This window comes from Eucyclogobius newberryi, unplaced genomic scaffold (assembly GCF_026437365.1).
Source record: "Eucyclogobius newberryi isolate DKJ021-1_F unplaced genomic scaffold, fEucNew1.0.hap1 SCAF_4, whole genome shotgun sequence".
Lineage (NCBI taxonomy): Eukaryota > Metazoa > Chordata > Actinopteri > Gobiiformes > Gobiidae > Eucyclogobius > Eucyclogobius newberryi.
In genome coordinates, this window is record NW_027316056.1 from 9,165,395 (window position 1) to 9,187,744 (window position 22,350).

Genomic DNA, 22,350 nt, shown 5'->3' on the forward strand with positions numbered 1-22,350 from the left:
AATGTGAGCTGATTTCTTAAATAAGCCACACTTTATAAAACCAATTCATTTTAATGCTTCAATTGTATTTGGCACTTTCTCGCTTGGCTGCATTTGAAGGTTTCATCTGTTTCATTCCTGTCTCTCCCATAAAAAGTGTCTCTTATTTCATTCCAGCAAAAGTCGTCACTTTGCTAAAGATCAGATTCAAATCAGATTTAAACCTTCACATTTTGGCTCTTCACACGTCACAAAGCCTCAAATCAAGTCACGTTTGGACCTAAAGCCACCTTTTACCGCCTTTACCGTCTGTGCTGCACTTTGGAAACCCTTCACGTGACTAAAGCTGATTTTATCCGTCTTCACTGAAAGGTTTTTGTCTGTTTTTGCTCTCAGGAAATGTCCCGCAGCGCGCTTTAACGGCATCGACTGGATCTCGCGTTTATTCACTCGAAGGTGTCTTTATTGCTCAGCAATACATCAAACTACATGGGGAACTCATACAGTGAGTGGACTCGCCTCACAGATCTGACCTCTAATGCCGTACTGTGGAACAAAGCAGCAATATCTCCATGGAGACAAACAAACAAGCGCTGGTGCTGTCCCGTTGTCAAAGTCTTTTTTAAGTCCGGGTTTAGACCTGGTTTAGGCACATGTTTAGTCCCAGTTCATCCTGATTGAGCCATGCATAGTTATCATCACATACAACGCCAAATATTACGCATTTGGGTTGTTTAGATGTAGGAAAATAAATAGGAGTTTTTTAAGTGTCACAAAAATATGACTCGTTTATATTAACTTTTTCTACAAATAGGAAAATATTTTTTTAGTAGCGGAAAAATGCGAGCAAATGAGGCAAAAATGCGAGCAAATGAGGCAAAACTGCGAGCGAATGAGGCAAAGTTGTTAGAATACTTTTGTTTTCTTGATCTTCTCAGACCTTTTTTAAAACGCTCCGTCGTGAGAATGTTACAAAATCCATAATGGAGGCAAAACAAAGTGGACATCAGCTGTAAATACTCAGGATGTTGCTGTGGTGAGACGCGTCAGTTGGTTTTTTCCGTCACAAATAACGGAGGAAACACTATTTTCCAGCCGTAACATTTTATTTTTGAGTATATTTTGTGTGATATATCCGGAGTTAAATGAAAAACTATTGTGGAGTCAACATTTGAGACAGTATTTGTCCTGTAAAACTTGATCGAGTGATTTTTCCTTTATCAAAATGCGAAGTGTCTTTTATTATCTTCTAATAAATTAACAAATAGTGTCAAAATCCAAGAGTAAATGTGTTTAAACCCGGCTCATTTCATTTTTTGAGCTTCACAAAGAGTATATTTTGTGTGATATATCCGGAGTTAAATGAAAAACTATTGTGGAGTCAACATTTGAGACAGTATTTGTCCTGTAAAACTTGATTGAGTGATTCTTTTTTCCCTTTATCAAGTCTGTGAAGTGTCTTTTATTCTATTAAATGACCAAATAACGTCAAAATCCAATAGTAAATGTGTTTAAACCCGTCTCTGAACTGCCTCCATTACGTCTTTTTGAATGTTTTCTTTACAAAGGTTTAAAGGGTTTAAACTGTACAATAAAACCCACAGACGCTGCCGTGACGTTAGACCATGAACTGTGTCTGCGCTCTCCTGGTCAAAGTGCTCATGTCCGTACTGTTCGCTGTCGTTCAGATAAAACTCTGAAAGTCTGGGCGTGGTCTTCTCTGGGGAAGGTTAAGTCTGGACCAGCGGCTGCTCCGAGATGTCGTCCGGCGTCCGCTCTCCCTCACGAGACCTCTTCCTCTTCTTGTGACCTGAGGAGGAAGCAGGAAACCAAAGGAAAAACACAATGACTTTCAAATTAAAAGGTGTTTTGTGCCTCGTCAGAATAAAGGATGACAGTATGACATGTAAATATTGTGAATGCTGATTTGAAGAGGCATTTTGAATATCGAGTGTGTTTTTGTAGTAGAAAATTATATAAAAAAGCTGATAAAAATGAAAAAAGGCGACGGCGTAAACGTTCAAATGAAGGTTTAAGATGATGTTTCTGCACTTTTTCTACAGATATTTCACATTTTGTAATTAAACCTCAACGAATACATTTAAAGAGGTTAGGCTGACATAATATTGTCATCATTTTTGTCATTATGGCCTGGACGCTCATGGGAAAAGGAGCTCAGAGTTGACTTGTGATTGTCCAGCAGGTGTCGCTGTCACAATGTTTATATGTTTTACCATGAAACAGACAAAACACATGGAGTTCATCATTCTGGTGGTTTAAATATACTGCAAAAATAATGAATTATGTACTTGTATTAGTTTGAAATAAAAAGTATTGAATATGAAACAAAAAATGTGATTGGACTTAAAAGGAGAGGTTAAGGTTAGGGTTAAGGTTAAGGTTAGGGTTAGGGTTAAGGTTAAGGTTAGGGTTAAGGTTAGGGTTAAGGTTAGGGTTAAGGTTAGGGTTAAGGTTAGGGTTAAGGTTAAGGTTAGGGTTAGGGTTAGGGTTAGGGTTAAGGTTAAGGTTAGGGTTAGGGTTAAGGTTAGGGTTAGGGTTAGGGTTAGGGTTAAGGTTAAGGTTAGGGTTAGGGTTAAGGTTAAGGTTAAGGTTAGGGTTAAGGTTAAGGTTAGGGTTAAGGTTAAGGTTAGGGTTAGGGTTAGGGTTAGGGTTAAGGTTAAGGTTAGGGTTAGGGTTAGGGTTAAGGTTAAGGTTAGGGTTAAGGTTAAGGTTAGGGTTAAGGTTAAGGTTAAGGTTAGGGTTAGGGTTAAGGTTAAGGTTAGGGTTAAGGTTAAGGTTAGGGTTAGGGTTAAGGTTAAGGTTAAGGATAGGGTTAGGGTTAGGGTTAGGGTTAAGGTTAAGGTTAAGGTTAAGGTTAAGGTTAGGGTTAGGGTTAGGGTTAGGGTTAAGGTTAGGGTTAAGGTTAGGGTTAGGGTTAGGGTTAGGGTTAAGGTTAAGGTTAAGGTTAGGGTTAAGGTTAAGGTTAGGGTTAAGGTTAAGGTTAAGGTTAGGGTTAGGGTTAGGGTTAAGGTTAGGGTTAAGGTTAGGGTTAAGGTTAAGGTTAGGGTTAGGGTTAGGGTTAAGGTTAAGGTTAAGGTTAAGGTTAGGGTTAGGGTTAGGGTTAGGGTTAAGGTTAAGGTTAAGGTTAAGGTTAGGGTTAAGGTTAAGGTTAGGGTTAGGGTTAAGGTTAGGGTTAAGGTTAGGGTTAAGGTTAAGGTTAGGGTTAGGGTTAAGGTTAAGGTTAGGGTTAAGGTTAGGGTTAGGGTTAGGGTTAGGGTTAAGGTTAGGGTTAGGGTTAGGGTTAAGGTTAAGGTTAGGGTTAAGGTTAGGGTTAGGGTTAAGGTTAAGGTATTGTCTGTGGCACCTCGCTGTCTCTCCTCCACCTCCCTGTCTGTCCTCCACCTCCCTGTCTGTCCTTCACCTCGCTGTCTCTCCTCCACCTCCCTGTCTGTCCTCCACCTCCCTGTCTGTCCTTCACCTCGCTGTCTGTCCTCCACCTCCCTGTCTGTCCTCCACCTTGCTGTCTGTCCTCCACCTCCCTGTCTCTCCTCCACCTCGCTGTCTGTCCTCCACCTCCCTGTCTGTCCTCCACCTCCCTGTCTCTCCTCCACCTCCCTGTCTGTCCTCCACCTCGCTGTCTGTCCTCCACCTCCCTGTCTCTCCTCCACCTCCCTGTCTGTCCTCTACCTCCCTGTCTGTCCTCCACCTCCCTGTCTCTCCTCCACCTCGCTGTCTAAATGTCAAAATGGTCCAGCGCCCCTGTGTTGTGCCAGTCCTGCCTCAGGTCATGGCTCAGGTCATGGCTCAGGTCATGGCTCAGGTCATGGCTCAGGGTCATGGCTCAGGTTATGGCTCAGGTCATGGCTCAGGTCATGGCTCAGGGTCATGGCTCAGGTCATGGCTCAGGTCATGGCTCAGGTCATGGCTCAGGTCTTGACTCAGGTCATGGCTCAGGGTCATGGCTCAGGGTCATGGCTCAGGTCATGGCTCAGGGTCATGGCTCAGGTCATGGCTCAGGGTCATGGCTCAGGTCATGGCTCAGGTCATGGCTCAGGGTCATGGCTCAGGGTCATGGCTCAGGGTCATGGCTCAGGTCATGGCTCAGGTCATGGCTCAGGTCATGGCTCAGGTCATGGCTCAGGTCATGGCTCAGGGTCATGGCTCAGGGTCATGGCTCAGGTCATGGCTCAGGTCATGGCTCAGGTCATGGCTCAGGGTCATGGCTCAAGTCATGGCTCAGGTCATGGCTCAGGTCATGGCTCAGGGTCATGGCTCAGGTCATGGCTCAGGTCATGGCTCAGGGTCATGGCTCAGGTCATGGCTCAGGTCATGGCTCAGGGTCATGGCTCAGGTCATGGCTCAGGTCATGGCTCAGGGTCATGGCTCAGGTCATGGCTCAGGTTGTGGCTCAGGGTCATGGCTCAGGGTCATGGCTCAGGGTCATGGCTCAGGTCATGGCTCAGGGTCATGGCTCAGGGTCATGGCTCAGGTCATGGCTCAGGGTCATGGCTCAGGGTCATGGCTCAGGTCATGGCTCAGGGTCATGGCTCAGGTCATGGCTCAGGGTCAGGTGACACTGATTCTGATGATGTGCGTACGTGTCAGTTTGTGTCAGTTTGTGTCACTGCCTTTAAAAGGATGTGTTTTGTCATTGTTGATGAGGGACAGATACATTTGTTATTGACTGTGTTATTTACTGTGTACGAGTAAATAATGAATGTAACTTAATTTAAAAACAGGAAAAATATAATGTAAATTCACAATTTGGTTGTTTCCAGGTGAAAAAAGGAGTTTTGCCGGTCACGTCTAGCTCTAACAATAAGTGGATATAGTAATGATCCTAACAGGCCTAATTAGGAAAAATGCCACAATGTTCTGAACCTCTTCTGGTGAATAAGTCTGGGTGAATGTGAATAAGTCTGTGTGAATGTGAATAAGTCTGGGTGAATGTGAATAAGTCTGTGTGAATGTGAATAAGTCTGTGTGAATGTGGATAAGTCTGTGTGAATGTGAATAAGTCTGTGTGAATGTGGATAAGTCTGTGTGAATGTGAATAAGTCTGTGTGAATGTGAATAAGTCTGTGTGAATGTGAATAAGTCTGTGTGAATGTGAATAAGTCTGTGTGAATGTGAATAAGTATGTGTGAATGTGGATAAGTCTGTGTGAATAAGTCTGTGTGAATGTGAATAAGTCTGTGTGAATGTGAATAAGTCTGTGTGAATGTGGATAAGTCTGTGTGAATGTGGATAAGTCTGTGTGAATGTGGATAAGTCTGTGTGAATGTGAATAAGTCTGTGTGAATGTGAATAAGTCTGTGTGAATGTGAATAAGTCTGTGTGAATGTGAATAAGTATGTGTGAATGTGACTAAGTCTGTGTGAATGTGGATAAGTCTGTGTGAATGTGAATAAGTCTGTGAATGTGAATAAGTCTGTGTGAATGTGAATAAGTATGTGTGAATGTGAATAAGTCTGTGTGAATGTGAATAAGTCTGTGTGAATGTGAATAAGTCTGTGTGAATGTGAATAAGTCTGTGTGAATGTGAATAAGTCTGTGTGAATGTGGATAAGTCTGTGTGAATGTGAATAAGTATGTGTGAATGTGGATAAGTCTGTGTGAATGTGAATAAGTCTGTGTGAATGTGAATAAGTCTGTGTGAATGTGGATAAGTCTGTGTGAATGTGAATAAGTCTGTGGTGAATGTGAATAAGTCTGTGAATGTGAATAAGTCTGTGTGAATGTGAATAAGTCTGTGTGAATGTGACTAAGTCTGTGTGAATGTGGATAAGTCTGTGTGAATGTGAATAAGTCTGTGAATGTGAATAAGTATGTGTGAATGTGGATAAGTCTGTGTGAATGTGGATAAGTCTGTGTGAATGTGGATAAGTCTGTGTGAATGTGGATAAGTCTGTGTGAATGTGGATAAGTCTGTGTGAATGTGGATAAGTCTGTGTGAATGTGAATAAGTCTGTGTGAATGTGAATAAGTCTGTGTGAATGTGAATAAGTCTGTGTGAATGTGAATAAGTCTGTGTGAATGTGGATAAGTCTGTGTGAATGTGAATAAGTCTGTGTGAATGTGAATAAGTCTGTGTGAATGTGGATAAGTCTGTGTGAATGTGAATAAGTCTGTGTGAATGTGAATAAGTCTGTGTGAATGTGAATAAGTCTGTGTGAATGTGGATAAGTCTGTGTGAATGTGAATAAGTCTGTGTGAATGTGAATAAGTCTGTGTGAATGTGGATAAGTCTGTGTGAATGTGAATAAGTCTGTGAATGTGAATAAGTCTGTGTGAATGTGAATAAGTCTGTGTGAATGTGAATAAGTATGTGTGAATGTGAATAAGTCTGTGTGAATGTGGATAAATCTGTGTGAATGTGAATAAGTCTGTGTGAATGTGAATAAGTCTGTTTGAATGTGAATAAGTCTGTGTGAATGTGAATAAGTCTGTGTGAATGTGAATAAGTCTGTGTGAATGTGGATAAGTCTGTGTGAATGTGAATAAGTCTGTGTGAATGTGGATAAGTCTGTGTGAATGTGAATAAGTCTGTGTGAATGTGAATAAGTCTGTGTGAATGTGAATAAGTCTGTGTGAATGTGGATAAGTCTGTGTGAATGTGAATAAGTCTGTGTGAATGTGAATGTGAATAAGTCTGTGTGAATGTGAATAAGTCTGTGTGAATGTGAATAAGTCTGTGTGAATGTGAATAAGTATGTGTGAATGTGGATAAGTCTGTGTGAATGTGAATAAGTCTGTGTGAATGTGAATGTGAATAAGTCTGTGTGAATGTGAATAAGTCTGTGTGAATGTGAATAAGTCTGTGTGAATGTGGATAAGTCTGTGTGAATGTGGATAAGTCTGTGTGAATGTGAATAAGTCTGTGTGAATGTGGATAAGTCTGTGTGAATGTGAATAAGTCTGTGTGAATGTGAATAAGTCTGTGTGAATGTGAATAAGTCTGTGTGAATGTGAATAAGTCTGTGTGAATGTGGATAAGTCTGTGTGAATGTGGATAAGTCTGTGTGAATGTGGATAAGTCTGTGTGAATGTGAATAAGTCTGTGTGAATGTGGATAAGTCTGTGTGAATGTGGATAAGTCTGTGTGAATGTGAATAAGTCTGTGAATGTGAATAAGTCTGTGCGAATGTGAATAAGTCTGTGTGAATGTGAATAAGTCTGTGTGAATGTGAATAAGTCTGTGTGAATGTGAATAAGTCTGTGTGAATGTGGATAAGTCTGTGTGAATGTGAATAAGTCTGTGAATGTGAATAAGTCTGTGTGAATGTGAATAAGTCTGTGTGAATGTGAATAAGTATGTGTGAATGTGAATAAGTCTGTGTGAATGTGGATAAATCTGTGTGAATGTGAATAAGTCTGTGTGAATGTGAATAAGTCTGTTTGAATGTGAATAAGTCTGTGTGAATGTGAATAAGTCTGTGTGAATGTGAATAAGTCTGTGTGAATGTGGATAAGTCTGTGTGAATGTGGATAAGTCTGTGTGAATGTGAATAAGTCTGTGTGAATGTGAATGTGAATAAGTCTGTGTGAATGTGAATAAGTCTGTGTGAATGTGAATAAGTCTGTGTGAATGTGAATAAGTCTGTGTGAATGTGAATAAGTATGTGTGAATGTGGATAAGTCTGTGTGAATGTGAATAAGTCTGTGTGAATGTGAATGTGAATAAGTCTGTGTGAATGTGAATAAGTCTGTGTGAATGTGAATAAGTCTGTGTGAATGTGGATAAGTCTGTGTGAATGTGGATAAGTCTGTGTGAATGTGAATAAGTCTGTGTGAATGTGGATAAGTCTGTGTGAATGTGAATAAGTCTGTGTGAATGTGAATAAGTCTGTGTGAATGTGAATAAGTCTGTGTGAATGTGAATAAGTCTGTGTGAATGTGAATAAGTCTGTGTGAATGTGGATAAGTCTGTGTGAATGTGGATAAGTCTGTGTGAATAAGTCTGTGTGAATGTGAATAAGTCTGTGTGAATGTGGATAAGTCTGTGTGAATGTGAATAAGTCTGTGTGAATGTGAATAAGTCTGTGTGAATGTGGATAAGTCTGTGTGAATGTGAATAAGTCTGTGTGAATGTGGATAAGTCTGTGTGAATGTGGATAAGTCTGTGTGAATGTGGATAAGTCTGTGTGAATGTGAATAAGTCTGTGTGAATGTGGATAAGTCTGTGTGAATGTGAATAAGTCTGTGTGAATGTGAATAAGTCTGTGTGAATGTGGATAAGTCTGTGTGAATGTGAATAAGTCTGTGTGAATGTGAATAAGTCTGTGTGAATGTGAATAAGTCTGTGTGAATGTGAATAAGTCTGTGTGAATGTGGATAAGTCTGTGTGAATGTGAATAAGTCTGTGTGAATGTGAATAAGTCTGTGTGAATGTGGATAAGTCTGTGTGAATGTGAATAAGTCTGTGTGAATGTGAATAAGTCTGTGTGAATGTGAATAAGTCTGTGTGAAGGTGGATAAGTCTGTGTGAATGTGGATAAGTCTGTGTGAATAAGTCTGTGTGAATGTGAATAAGTCTGTGTGAATGTGGATAAGTATGTGTGAATGTGAATAAGTCTGTGTGAATGTGGATAAGTCTGTGTGAATGTGAATAAGTCTGTGTGAATGTGAATAAGTCTGTGTGAATGTGACTAAGTCTGTGTGAATGTGGATAAGTCTGTGTGAATGTGAATAAGTCTGTGAATGTGAATAAGTCTGTGCGAATGTGAATAAGTCTGTGTGAATGTGAATAAGTCTGTGTGAATGTGAATAAGTCTGTGTGAATGTGAATAAGTCTGTGTGAATGTGAATAAGTCTGTGAATGTGAATAAGTCTGTGTGAATGTGAATAAGTCTGTGTGAATGTGGATAAGTCTGTGTGAATGTGAATAAGTCTGTGTGAATGTGGATAAGTCTGTGTGAATGTGAATAAGTCTGTGAATGTGAATAAGTCTGTGTGAATGTGAATAAGTCTGTGTGAATGTGGATAAGTCTGTGTGAATGTGAATAAGTCTGTGTGAATGTGAATAAGTCTGTGTGAATGTGAATAAGTCTGTGTGAATGTGAATAAGTCTGTGTGAATAAGTATGTGTGAATGTGAATAAGTCTGTGTGAATGTGAATAAGTCTGGGTGAATGTGAATAAGTCTGTGTGAATGTGAATAAGTCTGTGTGAATAAGTCCGTGTGAATGTGAATAAGTCTGTATGAATGTGGATAAGTCTGTGTGAATAAGTCTGTGTGAATATGGATAAGTCTGTGTGAATGTGAATAAGTCTGTGTGAATGTGGATAAGTCTGTGTGAATGTGGATAAGTCTGTGTGAATGTGAATAAGTCTGTGTGAATGTGAATAAGTCTGTGTGAATGTGGATAAGTCTGTGTGAATGTGGTTACGTCTGTGTGACGGAGCCAGTCCGTCTTTAACTGGTGTCGCCGCTTATTTGCTGAGCAACCGCGCGGTCGTCATGCCCGCGCGCACTTTCCAACACACACTCATACATTCCCCGCTCCCCGCGTTTCCCTCTGTTTCATTCATTCGCATCAGACGCTACACACGCATCTTTCCCCGCACTCCTCCGTCACTAATCCGCCAAGGGTGCACACTTGCGCGCGTTAGGTTAAGTCTAAGCACACACACGTCAATTGTTGCCTGTTTTGTCACGAAGCCGCGCTCCGCCGATGCGTCGCGTTGGGTCGAAACCGAGCCAGGACTTCCGGGAAGTTTAAATGCGCGTTGTTCGCGCCGTGGTGCTGACCATGTGACACCGGGTATTCTATGTGTTTATATTGCTTTATTTTGAACATGTGTATATAATTAATGATGTATTATGTTGTAGGAAGAGGCCACAACAGTTTATTGTCAATTTATTTGGGGTTTGAATTATATAGTTATTTTGCTCAGTGGGAGGGGCAAGTGAGGAATAAAGGGAGCCGCTCTTGGCTGGGGAGGAGTCTGTCTCCAACATCAGAGAAGGAAACAGTGTGAGAGAGAGAGAGAGTAAAAGAGAGAGAGTTAAAAGAGAGAACGAGTTAAAGTTGAACTCATAGTTGGAACTCTGTAAATATATGTTTTTGGATTTTTGGACCTTTTTTGCTCACTGTATATATTTTGCACTGTTACACTATTTTTGCACTTTGGTTTGGCACAATAAATCCACCTGAGCACTTGAAATCTGACTTCGCCATATTTTTGAGGGAGAGCCCCGCTACATTTGGTGTCAGAAGTGGGATATGGCAAGTCGGAAGAAAGTTTCTCGCCAACCAAAGCGCACAGGTTTGCGATCACAAGGCCGTGATCGACAGCCAGAGGGGGCAGGAGCTCCAGACCCAGCATGGGAGACAGATGAGGATGAAGAGTGGGAGCAGAAGCCCGAGCCATCATCTGAACCAGGTCAGGACATGGTGACGCTGATGAGAGATTTTCTAGCGGGACAGCAACGCCGCGAAGAGGGTTTGCTGGCCGAACTCCGGGGACTGAGAGCCTCTTTTCCTACTGTTGTGGAGGGCGGGGCTCAACCTGCATCCCCTTCGCAGCCGACTCTTCGAAGACCTCGTCCAGCGCCAAACCTGCCTGCACATCATGAGTCGCCAACCCCTGGTGGCCAGAGATCGGTGTTCCATGGAAGCCGCATGGAGATCGATGATGCTGAGCCGCAGCGCCATGTACCGGAAGCTGAGGACAGGCCGAGACCAGAATGGAGACCGTACAATGAGCCGAAAATACCACAGTTTCAGAGTGGTGAGGACATGGAAAATTATCTGCTACGTTTTGAGCGGATAGCTAGAACCTGGAGGTGGCCAGAGGACGAGTGGGCGTGTCGTCTTGTACCCTTATTGACTGGAAAGGGACTAGAGGCCTACTCTGCTATGGATGAAGACAGAGCCCACTGTTACATGGACCTGAAAGCAGCTCTGCTTGCGAAATTTAACATTTCACCCGAAACCTACCGACAGCAGTTTCGCTCCAGCACTCTGCCGCATGATGAAAGCCCTACGGAGACCTATCATCGCCTCCGAGGACTCTATCGCCGCTGGATAAGACCGGATGAACGCTCCAAGGAGGAAATTGGTGAAGCGATCATCATGGAGCAGCTTCTGCGGGTGTTTCCCTTTGAAGTGAGGACCTGGGTGAAGGAACATGAGCCAGCCGATGGATTTACCGCTGCTAAGTTGGCCGTGCAGTATCTCAACGCTCGGAAAGGAGTATCTTCTGCCCGGTTAACCACAGCATCCCAGCGCGCACCAGCTCAACTTTTTCTACCAAGGCCTGCCAGACGTGAGACCAACCAAGACGTGTCAGGTACCATGAATTCTGCCCCAAACCAACGAGGACCTGGTAAGGAGTTTATTTGTTTTTCCTGCCAACAACCTGGGCACAAAGCCTCAGTTTGCCCTGTCCGTAAAGCTAAAGTTAGCGGAGCGTGCTATCCTCCAAGACCAGAGGCAGAGGGCACTCATGAGACAGAAAGTACTATTAAACGCTGTAAAAATGTGCTAATTAATGGCCAAGAGGTTTCTGCTTTACTGGACACTGGTAGTTTCACATCCCTTATCAAACGTAGCTCAGTGCCAGTTAGCAGCATAAACTATGGCAAGACAGTGGACATTTTGTGTGTGCACGGGGATAGCCACCTTTATCCTACTGTGGAGGTTACCATAACAGTTGCAGACCAGCCCTATCTGGTGACTGTGGGAGTAGTAGAAAACCTACCCGTGGATGCTATTCTCGGTTGGGACCTACCTTTTCTGATGGACCTGTTGTCTGGGAATGTTGACTCTGGGGGGAATAATGACTGTGGAAATGTGTCGTGTTCTGTTCTTACGCGGGCACAAGTGAAAGCCGGTGTCCAACCTCTGCCAGACTTGGACGGTAGTCTGTGTGAGGGAGGCACCAAAGGGCCAAGGAAATCCCGGCGTCAGCGACGCTTTGAAAAAGAAATGTGGTCTTTAAATCCGGAAAATTGTGATTCTTTTGTGTGGGATGTACCTGAAAATGTTTCTTTGTTGCAAAGCAATGATATTACTTTGAAAAGTCTTTTTGCTAAGGTGGGAAAAGAAACCAAAGGTTGTCTGGGTCAAGAGAAGTTTATTATTGACAATGGGGTGTTGTATATCGTTAGTGATGAATGTAAACGTCTTGTTGTTCCCTTTAGCTGTAGGACCCTTGTCATGCATTTAGCACACACAGTGCCATGGTCAGGTCACCTCGGTCGCCACAAAACATTCTTGCGCGTCAGTTCTAGATTTTATTGGCCGTCCATGTATGCTGACATTCACAAATATTGCGCTACATGTCCAACCTGTCAGAAAACATGTCCAGTGCGCAAGTCTGACCGTGCCTTTTTGCAGCCTCTTCCAGTTATCTCCACTCCCTTCCGAAGGATTGCGATGGACATTGTGGGGCCCCTGGTGAAGAGCAGCAGTGGACATCAGTACATCCTGGTCATCTCGGATTATGCCACCAGATTTCCAGAGGCTTTTCCGCTGAGAACCATCACTGCGCCTGCTATCCTTCGAGCGCTTGTTCAACTGTTCTCCAGAGTTGGATTACCTGATGAAATTCTCACGGACCAAGGCACCAACTTCACATCTCGGTTAATGCACCTTTTCCAGCAGCAACTGGGCATTTCCTCCATCAAAACCACCCCGTACCACCCACAGACGGATGGACTGGTTGAGCGGTTTAACCAGACACTGAAGCGGATGCTCCAGAAGTTCGTGGATGATACCGGCAAAGACTGGGACTGTTGGCTACCCTTTGTTTTGTTTGCCTATCGAGAGGTCCCACAGGCGTCAACTGGATTTTCTCCATTTGAACTGTTGTATGGCTGGGATGTTCAGGGGCCTTTGGACCTTCTACGCAAACAATGGGAGGGCCCACCAGCACGACAAAGTGACCGGAGCATTGTCAAGTTTGTACTTGAAATGCGAGAGAGACTGTCAAAGTACTTAGAGGAGGCAGAGAAGAACTTGCTAGGTGCTCAAAAAGCCCAGAAGACCTGGTACGACCGCCAAGCCCGCAGTCGTGAGTTCCAGCCTGGTCAGAAGGTGCTGCTTCTTCTGCCATCCTCAACCCATAAACTTTTAGCAAAATGGCAGGGCCCGTACACTGTCACCCGGAAGATGGGACCAGTCACCTACGAGGTCCTGCACCCAGAGAAAAAGAAGTCCAGGCAGACGTACCATGTCAACCTACTGAAGGAGTGGAGAGAGCGTCCAGTCCAAGCTCCAACAAAAGTCCTGTTGGTCAGGAAAGTAGACGATGACGAGGACGGGGAAGAGCCGGACATGGGACTGGAGGGACTGACCAACACTGCTACCCCAGTGCTGGTTCATCTTCCTCCTGAGCAAGCCACACAGCTACTCCAGACCTTCAAAGAAGTGTCTTCGCTGTTCCGTGCCAGTCCTGGAAGAACTACAGTGGTGGAACATGTCATCCGCCTGAAGGAGGGTTGCCCGATCCGACAGCGACCATATCGTGTACCACAGCAGCTTGTTGGGAAGCTCCAAGATGAGATCCAAGAAATGCTGAGACTGGGAGTCATCGAACCTTCCAAATCCGAATGGAGCAGTCCTGTAGTGATTGTTTTCAAGAAAGACGGATCACTCAGGATATGTATTGACTTTCGAAAGCTGAACTCTGTGTCTGAATTTGATGCATACCCAATGCCAAGGATTGATGACTTGCTGGAGAAGATTGGTTCCGCCAAGTACATAACCACATTGGACCTTTGCAAAGGATACTGGCAAGTGCCCCTCGAGAAGTCCTCACGGCCCTACACAGCATTTCAAACACCAACTGGACTGTTTCAGTTTACTGTGATGCCATTCGGGCTGCATGGAGCACCTGCTACGTTTCAACGGCTGATGGATCGAGTTCTCCAGGGGTGTGAGCTATTCAGCGCGGCGTATCTCGACGATGTCGTCATCTTCAGCGAGACCTGGGAGGACCATGTCCAACATCTCTCCCAAGTCCTGAAGCAGATCCAGCGAGCCGGTCTTACGCTGAATCCGACAAAGTGTGAGTGGGCTCGGCAGGAGACACGCTACCTCGGCTACCAGATGGGTCGAGGGGAGGTGAGGCCTCAGGTCGACAAGGTCGAGGCTATCCTGAGATCTCCGAGGCCACGAACAAAGAAAGAGGTGCGTTCCTTTCTGGGGTTGGCCGGATGGTACCGACGGTTTGTGCCGCAGTTCGCAACGATTGCCACTCCGCTTACAGCACTCACCGCCAAAGGCCAGCGAAACCCAGTCGTCTGGACCGAGGACTGTGAGAATGCCTTCAACACCCTCAAAGCTCACCTGTGTTCATCACCGGTGCTGAAGAGTCCAGACTTCACCAAGCGCTTCTTGGTACAAGTGGATGCCTCCATGGTTGGCCTCGGAGCAGTCCTGACTCAGGGGGAACCTGGAGAGGAGCGTCCAATATTGTATTTGAGTCGCAAACTCCTGCCACGCGAGACCCGCCACTCTGCTGTAGAGAAAGAGGGCCTTGCAATCAAATGGGCGTTGGAGAGCTTGCGCTACTACCTGCTCGGACGTGAGTTTGATCTAGAGACTGATCATAGTGCCCTGACTTGGATCAACACTATGAAGGATCATAATAGTCGCCTGACAAGATGGTATCTCGCACTATAGCCCTTCAGATTCGCCATCCGACACCGTGCCGGCAAGATGAACATTGTTGCGGATTATTTGTCCAGGTTGCCCCACAGTGTCAACCTTCCGGAAGGGAGGGATAATGTGACGGAGCCAGTCCGTCTTTAACTGGTGTCGCCGCTTATTTGCTGAGCAACCGCGCGGTCGTCATGCCCGCGCGCACTTTCCAACACACACTCATACATTCCCCGCTCCCCGCGTTTCCCTCTGTTTCATTCATTCGCATCAGACGCTACACACGCATCTTTCCCCGCACTCCTCCGTCACTAATCCGCCAAGGGTGCACACTTGCGCGCGTTAGGTTAAGTCTAAGCACACACACGTCAATTGTTGCCTGTTTTGTCACGAAGCCGCGCTCCGCCGATGCGTCGCGTTGGGTCGAAACCGAGCCAGGACTTCCGGGAAGTTTAAATGCGCGTTGTTCGCGCCGTGGTGCTGACCATGTGACACCGGGTATTCTATGTGTTTATATTGCTTTATTTTGAACATGTGTATATAATTAATGATGTATTATGTTGTAGGAAGAGGCCACAACAGTTTATTGTCAATTTATTTGGGGTTTGAATTATATAGTTATTTTGCTCAGTGGGAGGGGCAAGTGAAGAATAAAGGGAGCCGCTCTTGGCTGGGGGGGGAGTCTATCCCCAACATCAGAGAAGGAAACAGTGTGAGAGAGAGTGAGTAAAAGAGAGAGAGTTAAAAGAGAGAACGAGTTAAAGTTGAACTCATAGTTGGAACTCTGTAAATATATGTTTTTGGATTTTTGGACCTTTTTTGCTCACTGTATATATTTTGCACTGTTACACTATTTTTGCACTTTGGTTTGGCACAATAAATCCACCTGAGCACTTGAAATCTGACTTCGCCATATTTTTGAGGGAGAGCCCCGCTACAGTCTGTGTGAATGTGAATAAGTCTGTGTGAATGTGGATAAGTCTGTGTGAATGTGAATAAGTCTGTGTGAATGTGAATAAGTCTGTGTGAATGTGAATAAGTCTGTGTGAATGTGGATAAGTCTGTGTGAATGTGAATAAGTCTGTGTGAATGTGGATACGTCTGTGTGAATGTGAATAAGTCTGTGTGAATGTGAATAAGTCTGTGTGAATGTGGATAAGTCTGTGTGAATGTGGACCCGCTTCAGGGGCGTCGCATTTGGGTCTGAGACGCTGCAGTGTGAATGTGAATGAGCCGTGGATAAAGAGGCACTGACTGAGTTTGAGCAGGAGTTTCTTCCCCAGTGTGTCTTCAGAGCCGCTCAGAGAGAGACCACTGCTGCTGAGGAACGGAGACGTGTCCGAATCCAGGCCCGAGACCAGGTCTAGAGCCAGAGGAGAGAGAGGGTTAGGCCAGGACTAAAACCAGGACTAAAAGAGGTGCGTTCACACTAGGGATGTCATAACTTGGTCCTAAATTGAGTCCAGTTTAGTCCTGATGGTTTGGTCCTGTTCCAGTCCTTGTTTAGTCCAGTTTTAGTGTTGAGCCTCAGCCTAGTTTTGATGCCTCTGTCTCTTTCATGCACAAATGTGAGCAAAGCCACTATAATCAAAGCATTTTTTTCCAAACTAGTTGTAAAATCAGTTCTCAAGTGTCTGAGGTTTGAACCTACCATCTACTTCTGGTTAAATAAACCTTAATTAAGTCAGTCAGGTTTTACACAGGTCATACACGACGAGAGATACAGTCTAAATATGGGACATGTATTTAAACACAATCTGCGCCCCACAGTCTCTCACCACACACAGTGTTATCTTTCACCACATATGATATGACAAGCAAAGGAATGTGGCCTTTGGTGAATGATACAGAATGAACAATGTAAGCTAAACCTATAACCAAACAAAGATAACACATATCCACCACCACAGCAGGCAGTACAGGCTCCTGCACATCTCAGGAGACTTCAGAAGGGCCACATGGGGTATGGGTGGATCCCTCATTGGATGTTTCTCAATTCCCAACATCCTACCCCCTAAAGGAACGCTTACATTCCTGAAAATATGCGCTAATTGCCTCATTTCAGACGTTGGACGCTTCTTTTGACACACGTTTGACGGCATGTGCTACTCGCAAATCTGTGGCACACACTCTGGTCGCTGCAATATTCACACTCCAGAAGCTCAGGGAACAGAGACATATATTCCCTGCTCTAAATGAATACCACACAGCCTCGATCTATCCTGATGAGCACATTTTACAACAGGTCTATGAAACCTAGAATCAGAATTTTGGGGACATGATTCACCTTCTACCATTGTCTGTGGTGCAGAGGCAATTTGCTCATAATCAGGAGATCAAGAGTTAAAAACTTACTGAAAACATGTAGTTTTTTTTAAAACTTTGCAACGCACTGCGCTCATCCAAAGGTATAAAAGCACAGACGGAATGTGGGCCATAAATTCAGGGCAAGCTCCACGTTTATGGATAAAACAGGCTTCTATATGGATGATATCTTGGAGCAGAATTGAAACTTTATGGAGCTTTATGGAGCTGATGTGTAAAGTTGTGTGAATTCTCAGACTTGTTACAGTGTGTTAAGGCCCTGACACACTGCACGCCACAGCAGCTCACACTAAAGTTTAAGCTTGGTCTTGATCCATAGTGAAAATGATGCACACAAAGATCATTATGCTGTCTGTATTGTACAAGAGCCTGGGCTGTTACTGTTTCCTTTGGACCATCTGATGATGTAAAAGTAGATGAGATGAGGATCAAAACACATCTGGTCCAATCCGTCTCCTCAACAGTTTTATTCATTTGTTTTTGGTGGAGACATGATGCTGTAAACATGCCAGACTGTTGCTCTCTCACGACACACTCTCATTCACACACCAGCACACTACTGTACATATGAGGGACACACACACTACTGTACATGTGAGGGAGACACACACTACTGTACATGTGAGGGAGACACACACTACTGTACATGTGAGGGAGACACACACACTACTGTACATGTGAGGGACACACACACTACTGTACATATGAGGGAGACACACACTACTGTACATGTGAGGGAGACACACACACTACTGTACATGTGAGGGAGACACACACTACTGAACATGTGAGGGACACACACAAACTACTGTACATGTGAGGGACACACACAAACTACTGTACATGTGAGGGACACACACTACTGTACATGTGAGGGACACACACTACTGTACATGTGAGGGAGACACACACTACTGTACATGTGAGGGAGACACACACACTACTGTACATGTGAGGGACACACACTACTGTACATGTGAGGGACACACACACACTACTGTACATGTGAGGAACACACACTACTGTACATGTGAGGGACACACACTACTGTACATGTGAGGGACACACACACTACTGAACACGTGAGGAACACACACACTACTGTACATGTGAGGGACACACACACTACTGTACATGTGAGGGACACACACACACACTACTGTACATGTGAGGGACACACATACACTACTGAACATGTGAGGGACACACACACTACTGTACATGTGAGGGACACACACACTACTGTACATGTGAGGGACACACACACTACTGAACATGTGAGGGACACACACACTACTGAACATGTGAGGGACACACACTACTGAACATGTAAGGGACACACACACTACTGTACATGTGAGGGACACATACACTACTGAACATGTGAGGGACACACACACTACTGAACATGTGAGGGACACACACACTACTGTACATGTGAGGGACACACACTACTGAACATGTGAGGGACACACACACACTACTGTACATGTGAGGGACACATACACTACTGAACATGTGAGGGACACACACAAACTACTGAACATGCGAGGGACACACACACTACTGTACATGTGAGGGACACACACACTACTGTACATGTGAGGGACACACACACTACTGTACATGTGAGGAACACAATACTGAACATGTGAGGGACACAAACACTACTTAACATGTGAGGGACACACACACTACTGTACATGTGAGGGACACACACTACTGTACATGTGAGGGACACACACACTACTGAATATGTGAGGGACAAACACACTACTGAACATGTGAGGGACACACACACTACTGAACATGTGAGGGACACACACTACTGAACATGTGAGGGACACACACACACTACTGTACATGTGAGGGACACACACTACTGTACATGTGAGGGACACACAATACTGTACATGTGAGGGACACACACACTACTGAACATGTGAGGGACACACACACTACTGAACATGTGAGGGACACACACACTACTGTACATGTGAGGGACACACACTACTGAACATGTGAGGGACACACACACTACTGAACATGTGAGGGACACACACACTATTGTACATGTGAGGGACACACACTACTGAACATGTGAGGGACACACACACTACTGAACATGTGAGGGACACACACACTACTGTACATGTGAGGGACACACACTACTGTACATGTGAGGGACACACACACTACTGTACATGTGAGGGACACACACACTACTGAACATGTGAGGGACACACACTACTGTACATGTGAGGGAGACACACACTACTGAACATGTGAGGGACACACACACTACTGTACATGTGAGGGACACACACACTACTGAACATGTGAGGGACACACACACTACTGAACATGTGAGGGACACACACTACTGAACATGTGAGGGACACACACTACTGTACATGTGAGGGACACACACACTACTGAACATGTGAGGGACACACACACTACTGTACATGTGAGGGAGACACACACTACTGTACATGTGAGGGACACACACACACTACTGAACATGTGAGGGACACACACACTACTGTACATGTGAGGGACACACACACTACTGTACATGTGAGGGACACACACAGTACTGAACATGTGAGGGACACACACTACTGTACATGTGAGGGAGACACACACTACTGAACATGTGAGGGACACACACACTACTGAACATGTGAGGGACACACACACTACTGAACATGTGAGGGACACACACTACTGTACATGTGAGGGAGACACACACTACTGAACATGTGAGGGACACACACACTACTGAACATGTGAGGGACACACACACTACTGAACATGTGAGGGACACACACACTACTGAACATGTGAGGGACATACACTACTGAACATGTGAGGGACACACACACACTACTGTACATGTGAGGGACACACACACTACTGAACATGTGAGGGACACACACACTACTGAACATGTGAGGGACACACACACTACTGAACATGTGAGGGACACACACTACTGAACATGTGAGGGACACACACACTACTGAACATGTGAGGGACACACACTACTGTACATGTGAGGGAGACACACACTACTGAACATGTGAGGGACACACACACTACTGAACATGTGAGGGACACACACACTACTGAACATGTGAGGGACACACACACTACTGAACATGTGAGGGACACACACTACTGTACATGTGAGGGAAACACACACTACTGTTCATGTGAGGGACACACAATACTGTACATGTGAGGGACACACACTACTGAACATGTGAGGGACACACACACACTACTGTATATGTGAGGGACACACACTACTGAACATGTGAGGGACACATACACTACTGTACATGTGAGGGAGACACACACTACTGTTCATGTGAGGGGCACACACTACTGAACATGTGAGGGACACACACACACTACTGTACATGTGAGGGACACACACACTACTGTATATGTGAGGGACACACACTACTGAACATGTGAGGGACACACACTACTGAACATGTGAGGGACACACACACTACTGAACATGTGAGGGACACACACACTACTGTACAAGTGAGGGACACACACACTACTGAACATGTGAGGGAGACACACTACTGAACATGTGAGGGACACACACACTACTGTACATGTGAGGGACACACACTACTGAACATGTGAGGGACACACACACTACTGAACATGTGAGGGACACACACACTACTGTACATGTGAGGAACACACACTACTGAACATGTGAGGGACAGACACACTACTGTACATGTGAGGGACACATACACTACTGAACATGTAAGGGACACACACACTACTGAACATGTGAGGGACACACACACTACTGTACATGTGAGGGACACACATACACTACTGAACATGTAAGGGACACACACACTACTGTACATGTGACACACACACACAAACTACTGAACATGTGAGGGACACACACACTACTGTACATGTGAGGGACACACAAACTACTGAACATGTGAGGGACACACACACTACTGTACATGTGAGGGATACACACACTACTGTACATGTGAGGGACACACACACTACTGAACATGTGAGGGATACACACACTACTGTACATGTGAGGGACACACACACTACTGAACATGTGAGGGACACACACACTACTGAATATGTGAGGGACACACACACTACTGAATATGTGAGGGACACACACACTACTGAACATGTGAGGGACACACACACTACTGAACATGTGAGGGACACACACACTACTGTACATGTGAGGGACACACACTACTGAACATGTGAGGGACACACACACTACTGTACATGTGAGGGACACACACACTACTGAATATGTGAGGGACACACACACTACTGAACATGTGAGGGACACACACACTACTGAACATGTGAGGGATACACACACTACTGAATATGTGAGGGACACACACACTACTGAACATGTGAGGGACACACACACTACTGTACATGTGAGGGACACACACTACTGAACATGTGAGGGACACACACACTACTGTACATGTGAGGGACACACACACTACTGAATATGTGAGGGACACACACACTACTGTACATGTGAGGGACACACACTACTGAACATGTGAGGGACACACACTACTGAACATGTGAGGGACACACACTACTGTACATGTGAGGGACACACACTACTGTATATGTGAGGGAGACACACTACTGTACATGTGAGGGACACACACACTACTGTACATGTGAGGGACACACACTACTGTACATGTGAGGGACACACACTACTGTACATGTGAGGGACACACACACTACTGTACATGTGAGGAACACACACTACTGAACATGTGAGGGACACACACACTACTGTACATGTGAGGAACACACACTACTGAACATGTGAGGGACACACACACTACTGTACATGTGAGGGACACACACACACTACTGAACATGTGAGGGACACACACACTACTGTACATGTGAGGGACACACACACTACTGTACATGTGAGGGACACACACACTACTGAACATGTGAGGGACACACACACTACTGAACATGTGAGGGACACACACACTACTGAACATGTGAGGGACACACACACTACTGTACATGTGAGGGACACACACACACTACTGTACATGTGAGGGACACACACACACTACTGTACATGTGAGGGACACACACTACTGTACATGTGAGGGACACACACTACTGTATATGTGAGGGAGACACACTACTGTACATGTGAGGGACACACACACTACTGTACATGTGAGGGACACACACACTACTGAACATGTGAGGGACACACACACTACTGAACATGTGAGGGACACACACTACTGTATATGTGAGGGAGACACACTACTGTACATGTGAGGGACACACACACTACTGTACATGTGAGGGACACACACACTACTGAACATGTGAGGGACACACAC

The 22,350-nt window shown here is 44.9% G+C and overlaps 1 protein-coding gene across 1 annotated transcript in view; it reads right to left on the reverse strand.

The window, feature by feature from the left end:
• Positions 1-1,695: 1,695 nt before the first annotated feature.
• LOC140377802 (metal transporter CNNM1-like) overlaps positions 1,696-22,350 on the reverse strand; it is a 42,712-nt gene continuing 22,057 nt past the window's right edge. The window contains exons 9-10 of the mRNA XM_072463372.1: positions 15,843-15,950; positions 1,696-1,789 (exon numbers count right to left, since the gene is read on the reverse strand). Coding sequence (XP_072319473.1) covers positions 1,710-1,789; positions 15,843-15,950 — 188 coding nt within the window. The 3' untranslated portion in view covers positions 1,696-1,709. The remainder of the gene's footprint in view (positions 1,790-15,842; positions 15,951-22,350) is intronic.